The sequence below is a fragment of the Protopterus annectens genome, chromosome 7.part0 (genome assembly GCF_019279795.1).
Source record: "Protopterus annectens isolate FY-2018-M chromosome 7.part0, PAN1.0, whole genome shotgun sequence".
Classification (NCBI taxonomy): Eukaryota; Metazoa; Chordata; order Ceratodontiformes; family Protopteridae; genus Protopterus; species Protopterus annectens.
This window is the reverse complement of record NC_056739.1, coordinates 650,397,285-650,412,704: the sequence shown is the minus strand read 5'-3', so window position 1 is coordinate 650,412,704 and position 15,420 is coordinate 650,397,285. Positions and strand designations below refer to the sequence as shown.

Sequence of the window (15,420 nt, the reverse complement as noted above, 5' to 3'; positions counted from 1 at the left end):
GGTCGCTGAAGAAAACATCCGCTTACCATATCTATCCATGGTCCTAGAGTCCTTATTAGGAGGATGGACAGGTACGGAAGGATCTGCAAGTTCCTTCTTGGTGGCAGCCGCCACCACCATGGCATCAGCGGGGACACCTTTTGTAAGGAATTGCTTGTCCGACGGGGCAGTAATAAATTTAGAAGGCCTCCTAGGGACAGGCTCTACAGAGTCAGGAGCAGTCCACGCCTTTCGAGCAATAACCTGCATAAGGGGGTCGAAAGGCGGAGACACCCAGGAGGTGGAGGGCCGAGATCCAAACGCCTCCAGGTATACTGACTCATCCTCAGAGGGATTGTTGGTGGGCCAGTTTCCCCTCTGTCTAAGGAGTTCTAGGATGTCTGAGAAGGAGACATCCTCAGAGGGGGATCTTGGGGATCCCTCTGACTCATCTAAGTCAGTATTCGAAGTGATAGACTCGGGAGTCTACGTGTTTCCTCTTACAAGTCCTCTTCCGCGGAGGATCACCCGACAAGTCAGGAGAATCCTCAGAAGAGGGGGATATTCCCAGTGGGGAAACCAGAGGCGGAGGATCTCTGGGTCCGGGAGCAAGAGAAGTGGCAGAGATGCCAACAGGCACTATAGAGGGAGGAGCTAAGGGAACAGACTGCTGGCTGAGTCCAGAGGCCAGCACACTCTTCATCACCTTGAAGGCTCCCCTCCCAGGGAGGTCCGAGAGAACCCGCCCAAGAGCTAGGAACTCCAGGACCCACCGAAAGGAAGGCTCGAGGCAGATGTCGGAGCCGAACTCACCAAGGCCGAGGCTCCAAGGGAAGAGCGGGTCGGACAAGGGTCCGATGCCACTCACCCTCGGAGGAGACCAGGAAGCCCGCCACCGAATCCCTCTAAGGAAGGTCTCAAGAGGAGATAAGAGTAGAGGCTGAAGGAGCAGAAGGGGGTATCTGTCCCTCAGCCGTAGCAGAAACTATTCCCAAAGACTCCAACTCCAAACTCTGGGGTAGAGTCGAAGGAAGAACTGCAATGGGGTGTGGACTAATAGTCGTCTGCTGAGACGGACTATGTAACATTTGGGCCAGGGCCTGTGACTTTAGTAGTCTACTGACCACTCTCTCCAAATCATGGTCAGAAAGCCTGGATGACCTTGAAGATCGGCTCCGATGGCTCCGCCCGAGAGAGAGGCGGCCGAGCCGAAAGTATCGGCACCAAGGAAGGGGACCTAGACCTCTTCCTCGAAGGAACCATCGGAGCCGATGAAACTACTGAAACTGTCGGAGCCGACAACTTATCGGCACCGACAGGTAGCTTCAATGTATCGGCTCCAGCCGGAGCCGATACGGCCATAAATGTAAGGGTGTCGGAGCCGATCGGAGCCGACACCGATGCCTGAGCCACATGGTGGTCGGAACCGATCGGAGCCGACACCGAAGTGCTCGAACCAGAATCGGCACCGATAGCCATCGGTGCCGAAGGTTTATGTAAAGTACAGTCGGCTCCAGCCGGAGCCGATCTCGACTCTGAAAGAGTCGGAGCCGATGCCACAGGCTTGGACACAGAAGCCTGGGCCTTGGAAGACTTTGAAGTCTTAGATGGAGCCGACTTAGCCGGGGAGCCCTCCGGCTTAAGAAGGCCCCTCAAAATTAATTTATTTCTTCTTTCCTGCAGGACTCTCTGGCAGAAAGAGTGACAAATAGCACAGGAGCCCTGCAGGTGAAGAGGCCCCAGGCAGTAAAGGCAAGAAGTGTGACCGTCTGTCAGAGACATCTTCTGACAGCACGAGTCACACTTCTTAAAGCCTGAGACCCTTTCCTTAGACATAGTGAATCACACACACACAACACTAGTCCAAGAAATTAAATTATATAAAACTATCAATAACAGACACACACACCCTAACAGTGGGGGGGGGGGGGATGGGATGGGAGAAAGTCTGACTAGAAATTTTTAAGGAGTCAGGGAAAATCTTGTCAGAAAAGGACTAAAACTGTATTAAAACTAATTATCTAAAGTTTTTTCTGAAGAAAGGGGCAAAAGTAGTAATATAACAATCACTTACCAGGAGCTGGTAAAAGGAGGACCTCATCAGCGAAGCGGCAAACGAGATCTGGGTACTTACCGCCTTGCATCATGGGATATGGGGCTGCCTCGAGCTGGTAAAAGTGACTCTCGAGCTTAGCAAGTGCCGAGTCGGAGCCGAGGATCGGCTCCGAACCCATCAAGCAAGAATGAAGGCGAGATTGACAACTTAACATGTACAGTTGTGTACACTTACCATAAATGTAAATGTTTGAGTGTATTCACTGTTGCAGTCATCACATTTGGGTTACCTGCCTGCAGGTAGCCCTCAGCTGGCCTGAATACCAGAGTCTTCGGATTTCTGTATCAGATGCGGTCACTTCTTCCATGACGTCAGGTCATCAGGGGGTATAAAATATGCAGCCGACGCCATTACATCAGTTTTTCTTACACCAGATGTCAGGTGCCCCCACAATAGGAAACAATTACATGGTATGTAACACCCCCAGCAAAAAGCAAATACACAAGATATAATATATGCTAAACAAGAAGGAAAGGTAGAGCCAAGAGAAGTAAGGGGGCTGGAGGGAGGGTAACCAGGACTGCAACAGTGAATACACTCGAACATCTACATTTATGGTAAGTGTACACAAATGTCCTATGTTCTTCATGTTTCACTGTTGCAGTCATCACATTTGGGTTGATTCCCAAAGCTAAGGAAGGGTGGAGGCAGTTAAAGAGCATTAGGGCTAGCAATCAGGTCCTGTAAGACAACTGTAGGAAATCCAGCTCTGGATTTAGAAAATATAGGCAGGTGGCAATGCTTGATGAAAGTCTGTACAGAGCACCATGTAGCAGCTTCCAGGATGTCCCTGGTAGGGAATCCTCTGAGAAATGCCGTAGAGGTAGATGCAGCCCTGGTGGAATGTGATCTTATCCCCTGTGGGGTAGGTTTTCCATGGCGCTTGTAGCATAGATGGATGCACTGGGCTATCCATTTGGAAATTGTTTGCTTTGAAATGGCCTTCCCCTCTGCCCCTGCAGCAAAGCTAACTAGCAGCTGGTCAGATTTTTTGAGAGGCTTAGTTCTGTCCAAATAGAATCTAAGCTGTCTGTGCACATCCAGAGAATGCAGTATCCTTTCCCCCTTATTTTGAGGATTAGGGGAAAAAAGTAGGCAAATGAATGAAGTGGTTTAGAGCCACACTAGACACCACCTTTGGCATAAAGAATGGATTAGTCCTGAGCGAAACCCTGTCCACATGGAAGATAATGAAGGGTTGCCACTGTCATGAGGGCCTGCAGTTCAGACACTCTTCTTGCTGAAGTGATGGCTAAAAGTAAGGCTGTTTTACAAGAAAGGAATTTCAACTCTGCTGTAGCAGCTGGTTCAAAGGGGCAAGAGTGAGTTTTTCCAATACAAAGTTAAGGTCCCATGCTGGAGTGGGGGCTCTCATGGGGCGGTCTTAAATTTTTGGCCCCTTTAAGGAATTGTTTTAGCAGGGGATGAGAGAAGAAGGGTGACTCGGTATTATAATGTGCTGAAATGGCAGAGGCATGAATCTTAATTGAAGAGAAAGATAGGCCCTTGTGGAGCATTTCTGTTAAATAATCTAGAATATGAGGTAAGCTGGACACCGTTGTGCCCATCTCCTGAGCCTGGCTCCAGGAACAGTGTCTTTTCCACTTTTCTGAATAGGAATTTCTAGTACTAGGCCTCCTTGCCTCAAGAATGACATCCAACAACTGCTTACTGAGGGTTGTTAGAGGTGGGCTCAGGGAATTAGCCAGGCTGCAAGGTTCAGGGTTTGAAGCTGAGGGTGGAGAATATTTTTGGTCTGTTCCTCACAAAATGTCTGTTTTTCTGCCAGATCATTAGAATAATCTGAGAACTAATGGCAAATCATTAAAGATTGAAGCTAGAACATTTGAGTATGACTTCATACCCTTCAGAACAGGCATGCTAATGCAATACCTGTTGTTCTATCAAATTTTTAAGTTTGTAAGAGCAATATTTAAAAATTGTCCCTATTTTTGGGCCTTTGTCCCACTTTTATTTATGAGTTTGTCCAGATTTCCTGCTGTAAGAGGTTGAGAAGCATGCTGTTTGCGGCTGTGTTTTTTTTTCCCACTGTTTAAGCCTTTGGACCGTAGGTTGTTTTTCTCTGTCCACATTTTTTTATTTGACAAAATTTAAGGGAGGAAGGGATTTAATTTTTACACCTTAAGGTTCCTCTAACATCCTGTGAGTTGAGGAAAGATTGGGTTATTCAGAAATAAACAATTTTAGTAAAATAAGCAGTAACAGGTGTAAAGAGTGGTTTTAGTTCTGAGGAGCCTGGTTGGACTAGCCCGCTCAAAAAAAATAAAACGTCACAGTAAGGTGTTAAAAGGAAAGAAGGCATACCAGGAGTTAAACAGAAGGCTATGTTAAACAGGTGAGATTGTAGGAAGGAAGATGTAGCTATTGATAAGAGGTGCTGATATTGGAGAAAAAAATTATGAAATATATTGCAGAAGTCATTTGAGCCTTTAATGTAAACAGTACTCAAAGACAGGAAGGAGCAATGATGGCTAGGAATTAGTTATTCCATGAAGGTAATACTGACCTGAGACCACTGTCACTTTTTAGTTTTTACTGAATGTGGTTTACAAGTTGAATCGATCTTTGTTTTATAATTAAGATGACTGTGACATTGGATAGTGCGTCACCACACCTTTGTTTGTCCAAGGGGCATAAGATTCTTATGAAGCATTCTTTCAGCCTGTTAAATGTATCAGATATGCGAGGGAGGGAGCATTTCCTGTAACAGATCCTGAGCTATTAGGAAATGTACTTTTCTACTCTTTTGTGGTTCAAACTGAACAAGTGGTTGAAAGTTTATGCCAGCTCACTGTATAAGACATACAAATGCATTAAAGTGGGCTGTTCTGTTGTGATTAACAGGCTGCCCAATGCATAGCTTGATAGTGCTGTGAGCGTGATTGACAGGCTGCCCAATGCATGGCTTGATAGTGCTGAGAGCGTGATGCATCAAAGGTGTCATAATATGACAAGAGTTGTACCCAATGCATCTCTTGGTGGCTCTGCAACCATAGTGCATCTGCAGGGTAGTCAGAATAGGACAAGAGATGTACACAGTACAGGGGGGTTGGTATAATGGTTAAAGTTTTTATCTCACAGACACAAAGTGCACAGTTTAATTTTCATCTTTACAGGGAAAGTTGGCTAAGCTGAAAATGTCCAACAAGGGCAGCTAGCCTAGTATTTGCCTGTGAACCAAAGACTTTTCCCCTTCTCTGGAACAGGCTATTTATCCATGTGAAGCAGAGTTCCTCCCTAACCCATTTCAAGTCTAACTTGGACAATTGGATAGGGAACAGGAAATTCATCCCTGGTGTGACACCCATGTCTCTAATGGATTCAGGCAGCCTTTAAATGGTACATCTCCCACGTCCCCTGTTTATAATTGTTTCATCTTCCAAGTCCCTGCCCCCGCCCCCTTACACTTATCAAGGGTACCAGAAATTGTTAGAGATTTGAAATACATGACTAGGCTTAAAAAGGCCCTGGTGGTCGTTAGCCTAGTGTAGCCCTATAAACAGTACGAGAAGATTTGTATCCTGTAGTGAGCATTGTAGTTCCACAAGCATAATGGATTTGTAGGACAGTCAGAATATGGACAGTAGATGTAACTAGTGGAGACTTCCAAAATGGCGGCTGTCTGAAAAAAACATGTTGATTACAGCTCTCAAACTGTGAAAACTGAGAAGTTAACTTTTATTGACTTTTTTAATCAGTTTTGGTACATTTTTACTGACAAATACATGGCCTGAATGCCAGCAAAGATGATGATTGGGAAAAGTAAGAGAAAAAAAAAGAAAAAAAGTAAAAGCTTTGACTGAGAAGAATTTTGCAGCCATTCAGACAAAAAAAGCATTTCTGGTTGCAGTTTTCCTACAGGAGCTGACTCCAGTAATTTAGAGAGAAACCTATTTTAAAAGCCTCGAGTACATTTGATATAAGTGGGACACTGAAAGAATATACAAAAGCCATGTTACAAAGAGCTGGTAAAATAGAAATCATTCTGATGAGCTGATAAAAACTGAAGAAATGAGAGACTGAAATGAAGGAAATGCTGTCTGAATATGAGACTCCTCATGAAGAAAGGTTTCAAAAATAGACAGACATTGCACGTAGTAGACCTGAGATCTAAACTAACTGTACACATAGAAAATCTGAGATCAAAACTAACAGTATTGGGTAGTGAGTGTTTTATTATTTTTAAATCTTTATTAAATGATGGCATCTTAAACTGTAAACTTAGTTTGCATTTACAGAAAACATTATTTTATTCCAGTGTACATATACATTTTAACAATTTTCATTCACACGAGTATTAGTTGCTCAGTTCCTGCCTTTCCTTAAAACTGCTGAACATTATTCTGCAAGTATTGTTCCAACAAATTCCATTTATTTGTATAAAAATTGCTCTTTTTCTAAAGATCCTACTTCCAGTTCTTTTATCTTTTTTGCAATATTCAGAAATTGTATTACATTTGGTATAGATTTTGATTCTCATGTTTTTGTAATTACTTTTTTTTTTTTGGAAGCCAGTAGCATTAAACATAGCAAAGCCTTTCTACCTGTAGGGAATTTTGATCCTATATCCCAACTCAAAGAAATATTCCTTACAGCCATTTCTTCCATCAACATTTCTGACTAAGTACTATGCAGTTATTTTTTCTTAAACTACCAACTCTTTATATTCATTTAAAAAAATATTCCCAGTCACCCTTCTTCACCATCACATCCTCTGAAGTCTACTTAGGTTATTATAATACCTATGAAGATGTCTTCTGGTAAAAAATGCTAAACTGATTAACATCATTGCATACTTAAGAGTCTTACAAATTTCTTACCATTTTTCCTTTGTAATTTGCCTCTCCGTTCTATTTTCCCATCTTTCCAGACCTCCTCAGATTGATTCTTTTAATTATCATTGAATGTTTTGAATGTCTAATAGTATCCCTTTTTTTTAACAGTGACATCTGTTCTAGACTCAGTGGGAAAGTGTACTAGTTCTACTTGTGGGAAAAGTCTACTAGTTGTACTTGTGGGAAAAGTGTACTAGAGCCTGTCTTTCACTTATTACTTTCCTATCATAGGTTCATAGGTTGGAACTAGTCTATCGGCCCTAGGGCCTATACAAGCCTAAAACCACTAAATAATTACATATATTTGTTTTTCAGACTTTAAATCCTTCAGAAAATGCATGTTAACACAAACCCTGTTATTCTATTAACTACATTTATATGAGCAATATTTAAAATCTGTCCCTATTTTTGTGTCTTTGTTCCCTAATTCTGTCAGGCTTTGTCCAGATTTTTTGCATTAAGAGATTGAGACATATGCTCTAGCCCCAGAAATCTGAACAAAGCCTGACATAATGGGGGTACAAAGGCCCAAAAGTGGGGACAGACTTTAAATATTGCTCTTATAAACTCCGATAATTGCTAGAATAACAGTGTGTGTATTAAAATACATTTTCTAAATTATGTGATGTCTGAAACTCAATCGTACACATTTACTAATTTCATTTCTCAGATCATCTCAGACTAAATTTTTGAGGCAAAAATCTGGAATGTTGAGAGGTATGGCAATGAATTCTAAATTTTTAAACCAACTCAACATTGTGCATGCTAGTGGTTTTAATTCTTGGCTTATTTTGAAACTGACTTGTTTTGACAGAAGGGTGGTGTCCAGATGGCATGTTAACCACAATCCCCACAGCCCAAATAACCAAAGTAGGGACTCTTGCTTGAACAAACTCCAGTGTGGGGGCTGCAAGGAGACAATTGCCTAGATAAGGGGAAATACATTGTCATTGCAGACATGCATTTGGAACACTCTTCCAGTTGTAACAAGATAAAATGGCTAAGTTCACAGCTGAAAATAATTTGTGCTGACGAAGTGCAAAACCTCATGGACGCCTTGACAATTCTTTGGTGTAAGTAGAAGCATTGGAAGTCTAAAGCAAATCCAGCCTCCTTCCTATACATACTCATCCACAAAATGTAGACTGTTAAGATCCTGTACTAGTCTGGAGTTCATCTTTATTAGAACTACATCAATCATGAATACTATATGGATCCTCTCTGGTCTGTTGGGATTGCCTTGATAGCACTTTTTCTCTAAAGGTTCTGAACAGCTATTTTGGCTACAATCTTCTGATAAAGTGGGATGCCGGGAAGGGATAAGGAGCACAGCCAGGGGTGAAAAAAGCAAACAATGGCATAGCTACCTGGATGCATTAGTTTTTATCCACTTGTCCTATATGACAGATTGTTGTAGTGGCAAGTAAGGTACTGAGTCAGCAAAGTGGTAGAGAGTCCTTCAGGAATCCTGCATTCAACTTCATGATGGAAGGCCCTAGTTTTGCTGATTATCACTACCTTGCTGGCAGTGAACTCCCTGGAAACAACAATGACCTCTTAACAGAACAATGGCTGACTCTTTCTTGTTGGATCTTCTTAAATCATACTTTCCAAGCATTCCTCAGTCATGGTGTGCTTTACTTCCCCTGCTCACTCTTGTACAGCTGCTCTTTCACCTTTGGACTGAATAAGTCCATAATGACAAGGGGACCAATGTTAAAATCTGCTTTGATATTTTCAACAAAATCACAAAGATGGAACCAGGGTTGCTGTGTGCTAGTTGCAGAATGACTTGTATGGTAGACACTGTTAACCCCACAACTTTAACTTTCTGTATTGCAGATCACAGTGCAGATTTCTGCAATGTGTGGAACATCTCAGCCAATCCATACTGAAAGAGGACTAAAAAGTTTAGCTTCTTAAGTGAAAAAGTTAAGGATGAAAAAATGAACTTCCCAAAATGATCCATCATCTAGGACTTCTTTTCAGGTGAATGATCAATGGGCTCTGACCACAGGCGCTCTCTTTAGGATCACGGTCAGTATTATGAAGTTGGCCTGCAGAGTCCCTGCCTGATATTCTGATCATGTCCAGTCTCCTTGGAATGGAAGCAACAATATCAGGCACTTACTTAACAAGCTCCATCTTGTCTGCAAGGAAACTACCAGGCAAGAATGCAGGGGACAGCAAAAAGCCTTCTTTAGGATTTTCTCTGATGAAGACATGGGATGCACATGCCAGAACTGTTCTCATCAAACCCAGGATATCCCCGAATTTGAGGTCATCAGGAGAGGATGCTTGGAAATAATCTCCATTTGGCTGAATGTGTGTTTAAAACAGGAAACTAACAATTAGTCTGTGCATTCCCGCTTGCACTTCCATTTCCTCTGTAAACACAAACGAAGTTGAAGAATGAGCAACAGAAACCTGGTCATAATGAACAGTGATGTACTGTCACAGAGTTCCCCTCCTCTACCTCTCTGATAAGATGTAAAGGGGGGGGGGGACTCAAGAGTCATGGATGTATGGGAATGAATCAATGCAAGCTCCAGGGAACTGCTTAGTTAACGTGAAGGGTTGTGATGACGTTTTATCCATCATTACAGTCTAGGATGTCTGGAACTGTAAAATACACTGGTGCCAAGGAAGTAAAAACCTCAGACATCCGATACTGGTGCCAAATCCCTTCTCAACATCAATGTCACAGCATTTGGTTTTGGTGCAAAGAACCTGAATGCCAATGATCTTGACATCTAAAATGAGGGCATCTGAGCAGTTACTACTATTGATGTGTTGACAGCCACACATCTGGTCCTAGAAACACTTGTTTAATACCACTGTTATGAACACACATACAGACAGACTTGCTGATACCACAGTGAAATAGGTATCTACAATGAGTCCGGATATACTTCCCAGTGCTGAACAAGGGTCCAGTGAGGAGGCACTGAGACAGAGGAGGAACAGGATTCTCTAGCTGCCTTAGAATTAGAAAAAGAACAGAGGACACCTATCTGTAACTAGACCTAAAAGAAGTGTCCTAATTTTCTCTCAATTACAGCTCAGTGACTGGTTGAATGCACAAACAGGGCAGACTGAGGTGTGGAGTTGAAAAGTTGGGCTAGTTCAGCTGCTAAAAGAGATGACATACTGTGAAGCCTTTTCTTAGGATCTACATCTTTAACAGCCACTTCAGAATAAAATACTCCTGAACACAGATCTTACTCAGTCTGAACCCTTTGTATATCTGAAATGCTCCTGGAAAGTCCATGTCAGTTTTTGCTTTTTTAGACAGTAATGGGAGAGGACAATGAAAGAAGATAGCATGGTGCTTACTTTTACGGTTCCCCTTTTTTTAACATTTGGCTCTGTCTGACAAGGCTTTCCTAGAGACTGACCCTACCTGAATGTAGTGGATTCTCCTCTGTATTAATGCCCTAGAGTCAAAACTTTTGCACGTCTCTAAATGTGATGGACCTAACCACAGTACCTAGACAGTTACTTACACTTAAGTGAAACAGTGTTGCACTGTACACTTTTCTGAAGACTGCTTCTCTGTTCTGATGAAAAAAAAAGTCCATAATAATACACGCAGTACACAATGACAGCAAAATCGTCAATAGAAGGCACAAAAACTGAAAAAAAGTTTTAAAAGCAAGTGAAATTAGAACAAGCAACACAATGAGAACTATATCCCAAAGGGAGGTACAGAAGCACTGAGAATATCCAAGGATTAGCAAAAAAACATGAGGGGAAGATTTGCCAAAAAACAGTTCTACACTACAAAAATGCTTACTTAAGAGGCATGACTATAAGCAAGGCCAAATAAGGCTTCCAACAGTAATTTATCATAAAGTTAAAAATATCAGACTTGCAATAATTTTCATACATTTAACAATCTCAGACATAGTAACAAGATGAAAGCTCGGACAAAACTACAGTTTATAAAAGAAAAGACTGTGGCCATTTTCTCTGATGCACTGTTGTTCCGTGGCTAGAAAAAGTACAGTTGTGCACACTTACCATAAATGTAGATGCTTAAGTATATACACTGTTGCAGTGATTACATTTGGGTTATCTGCCTGCAGGTAGCCCTCAGCCGGCCTGAATATCAAAGTCTTGGATTCCTGCGTCGGACGCTGTCTCTTCTTCCATGACGTCAGGTCGCCAGGGGTATAAAACATGCAGCAGATGCCATTACATCAGTTTTTCTTGCCCCAGATGTCAGATGCCCCCCATAATGGGAAGCAATTATATGTTATGTTACACCTCCAACAAAAAGGAAATACACCAGAAAGCTCAAATACACCAAACAAGAAGGAAAGGTAGAGTCAAGAGAAGTCAGGGAGCTGGAGGGAGGGTAACCAGGACTGCAAAAGTGAATACACTTGAACATCCACATTTATGGTAAGTGTACACAACTGTACTATATTCTTCATGTTTCACTGTTGCAATCATTACATTTGGGTTGACTCCCAAAGCTAAGGAAGGGAGGAGGAAGTTAGAGAGCCTTAAGGCCAGCTACTAAGCCCTGCAAAACTGCAGTGGCAAAACCAGCTCTGGATTTAGAAAAAATAGGCATAGGGTAATGCTTGGTGAAGGTATGAACAGAGTTCCAGGTAGCAGCTTCTAGGATGTCCCTGGTAGGGACCCCCTGAGAAAGGCTGTAGAGGTAGATGCAGCCCTGGTGGAATGTGATCTTATCCTCTGCGGGGTAGGTTTTCCATGGTGCTTATAGCAGAAATGAATGCAATGGGCTATCCATTTAGAAATGGTTTGCTTTGAAATGGCCTTCCCCTCTGCCCGTGCAGCAAAGTCTGGATTCTCAGCCATATACGCTTCGTAACAGACAGACAGCAATCTTACGACAGGCACTAAATGAATCACAATCACAAATGTGACTTTGTTGTAAAGCATTACAGCATTAATATGCCTGCCTCACAGCACTTATTTCACAAATTCAAGTCTCAAATGGGGTGCCTGTCTTGTGGGCTCTGCACATCTTCCTTTGTTAATACAGGTTTTCACCAGCTGCTCCAGTTTCCTGACTCTCGCATCCCAAAGGCATACCTGCAGAAAAAATGGTGATCCTTTAAACTGACAGAGTGTGTTTGTATTTGCACATTCTGAGGTAGGTTGGTACCCCTGTCAGAATGAGTTTATACACCTTGCATCCACAGAGTACAAGCACAGGTTCCAGCTCTTCATGTACTCCTGTACTGGATTAAATCTGAAATTAACAAATGAATTAATGAATAGATGTTAAAATGTTAGCTGCAAGTACATACTCAAAACCCTCTTGAGACTGCCTGGGAGGTCTGTATCCCACAAAACAAGGCTCATAAGCTAGTTCTCCAAAACCAGTTAGGTGGGACTTTAAAGGTGTTTGGTTTATTACCAGTCTCATAGTCAATCCGATGCCACTGTCTTTCTAGTCCCACGTGAAAGAACTTTTGTACACACAGAAGCACAACATGCTAAGTGAGCAAGTATCAGACATTTAAGAAAGGGTAAAGTGGATGGCTCCCTAGAGAAAATGGTACGCAATAGGTCTCCAATAATACAAAAAAAAATATTCTTAAGACCCCAACATCTATAGTTTTCACTAGAAGTCAGCTGTCAGTGGAACATGGGTAATCCTTATTCTTACAGTCAAGATGCATCACACTGCATTTAACACTATGAAATAAGACATGGTTTTCAGTTGCCCAAGTAATGTTTTATCCCTAACATGTTGGACAGCTTTCTGATTGCTTAAGCAAGTCAAAATGGGCCCTACTTTGGCGTCATCTGTAAATTTGCCAGTTTGCATCTGTTCAACAACAGGTATTATGGACATAAAATATCAAACAAATAGGCCCAACAACAGAACCCTAGACAACAGGCCCAATAACAAAACCCTACACAGCAGGCCCAATATCACAATCATTGAGAACTTCCTTACTAAGTTCTACTGCAATCTGGGGATGTCTACGCAACATTCATTTCACAGATGCATCCCATATCTCATCACTCACGACCCCCATCTATCTCAAGATAACACATTATATTTTAACACATGGGTGCAACGCTTATGTCCAAGGAGAAGGAGGTATTGATGTTTTCTTAGCCTACTAACACTTCGCTTTCTTCTCAATTGCTAGAGTGTTTAAGCAGGTACTATGCTGGACTGTCAGCATCCAAAGAAAAGACTGATGAATCTGCAACAGGGTTTTTTTGTACAGTACTTGAACTTTTTATCTTTAACCTGTAAAACCTGTCTACTTACTGATGGCTACAAATGCAGTTCCAAAGAAGCATTCAAATGTCTGAAGGACTGAACTGTTGGTCTCAGCACTTACTACCTTTTCAGAGACAGAATCAGCTTACTTTTGTGCTCACTCCCATTTAGAACATTCTTTAATGAATGTAATTTAATGCTTCTCCAAGGAAATTTGGAAATTAAAAAAAAAAAAAAAGACTTGTTTACTTGCTCTTTGTGCTCTTTGTTAATTGAGAGGGGGAAATGGCCCAGGGAAACCTTTCAGCCCTTAGCTGGGTGCCAAAGCACAAAATTACAGATCTGAAACAAAAGACAAACAAAAATCACTTTTTCTTGCTCCCACTGCACCCCACAGCTGACCAACTGTCACCTGAACTCTCCTAGCCCTCTTAGATACACTCAGACCCATGCTCAGGACTGGTGAGGAGGATCAAGGAACCCAATGCAGTGAAACTGCTGTGTGTGCCTCAGTAAAGCCTCACAGATGGGACATGCAATGGGTGGACCAGTCACACTGTGAGCCCCTCTTTCTCCTCTCCAAGGATAGAAATTAGCCATTCTTAATACAGCACTTCCAATGTTAAAGCCACTTACAGAGCACAGGTCACCTCTTTCATAGTAAGGGCTTTATCTCTCTATACCACAGCACTGGTTAACAATGTGTTTACACAGGCTTTCAGGTTAGTTTATCAAAGTCAAGCTATGACCACATATACACAAGACTGAAAAGTCTTTACTAAAAAATAAGAGCTTATTAATGACTCTGTATTAGAAAATATGGCAAGCACAATAAAGAACACATCCTTAACTAGCATATATATATATATATATATATATATATATATATATATATATATATTTTTTTTTTTTTTTATTCCAAAAAACAAAACACAATACTGTTTGTGACTCAAAAGATGTACAATTGACTGCAACATCACTTGTTAGACTGTTATAGCTTATCAGAGTTTCAGGAGAGACAGAATGAATGACTAATGTTAAGTTGTTCTACCAGTTCTGCTTGTGGTACAGTACTTTGAAAACAAATGGAATAATGTGAGTCTAAATGTATGTACATATTTACTATGACAGTGTGTTCCTTCTGGGATGGGGTGGAAGTGTCTTTCAGAGTTACATTTATAGTAGGGATGTGGTTGAGACAGAGAGAGACAGTAAAAACACCCATACCACTGTGTAAAACAGAAAGCTAAACCAAAAACAAATATACATGGGCTCGTATGCTAGGCGAACACACACACAATTTATTTAGCACTTCTGTCTATGTTAAATTCAAAGGCTTCTTCAGAACTACTGCAAACTATGGAAAGCTTTCATTGTGAAAGCAAAATGGCCAAAGATTTGGTATTCCATTTTTCAGAAAACCAGCATTTAAAGTGGAATACAGTGCCAACTCATCCATCCTTGGGGGTGGGAGTTGGAGAAACCTCTGGTAGAAGCAAGGGGTCTCACAGGACATCTCAGATTAACACATGGGTGACAAGGATGTCTTGACATCACTCCACTAGCTGCTCCCCCAGTTAGGGACCATGGCACCATGCTTTGCACTCAGCTCCACATGGGGTCCTGCTCTCCCTGGGTATTACCATGAGATACATACAAGACATTTTAGTGAGACATCAGGGGGCCAATCTGGGAAAGGGTAAAGTCAGGGATATTTAGCAAGGAGTAATGAAGGGATCCAGGGTTGGGTAAGTGCAGGGACATGGTCTACATGTACAGGCTGGGTGGTGCTGGGGACAGCAATAGTTGAAAAGAAAAACTTAGAAAATAATAAAGCACTGAAATTATGGGTGACCTGGGTCTCAGGACTACAAACTTAAGTTGTAGTTCTGATGTCACAGTCTCTCTAGGTCAGATAAAGCAAATGGAAATCATTCAAGTTCATAGTTACATAAAATACTGCTTTAGGGCCAAAGTACCTGTTTATCTTCTGTAGGCAGTTTGCTCCATTCACTTCCCAGCATCCTGGTGATTTCCGGAAATGGCACGTCTGGTCTTTCTGCTCGAATCTGTTCCCTGCGCTCATTCATGAACCGTACATAACCAGTAAGTGGTGGTTTGGGAGCATTTCTGTCCCGAGGAACCTTCTTTCTCTTTCTTCCTTTGGACCAGCCTCCTCGTCTACTTCTCTGCTAAACAAAGGAGCATAGGTTATACCATTCAAATACCTAAAAAGCCAGTACAGCTAG

General features: G+C 41.9%; 1 protein-coding gene across 3 annotated transcripts in view; it reads right to left on the bottom strand.

The window, feature by feature from the left end:
* Window positions 1-15,420, bottom strand: part of HMG20A (high mobility group 20A) — a 1,114,809-nt gene that overhangs the window by 768,506 nt on the left and 330,883 nt on the right. For 2 of the 3 annotated variants that reach the window (XM_044077218.1, XM_044077217.1), the window contains exon 4: window positions 15,151-15,363. In XM_044077218.1, the coding sequence (XP_043933153.1) occupies window positions 15,151-15,363 (213 nt within the window). The remainder of the gene's footprint in view (window positions 1-15,150; window positions 15,364-15,420) is intronic. The other variant, XM_044077219.1, reaches the window with a different exon arrangement.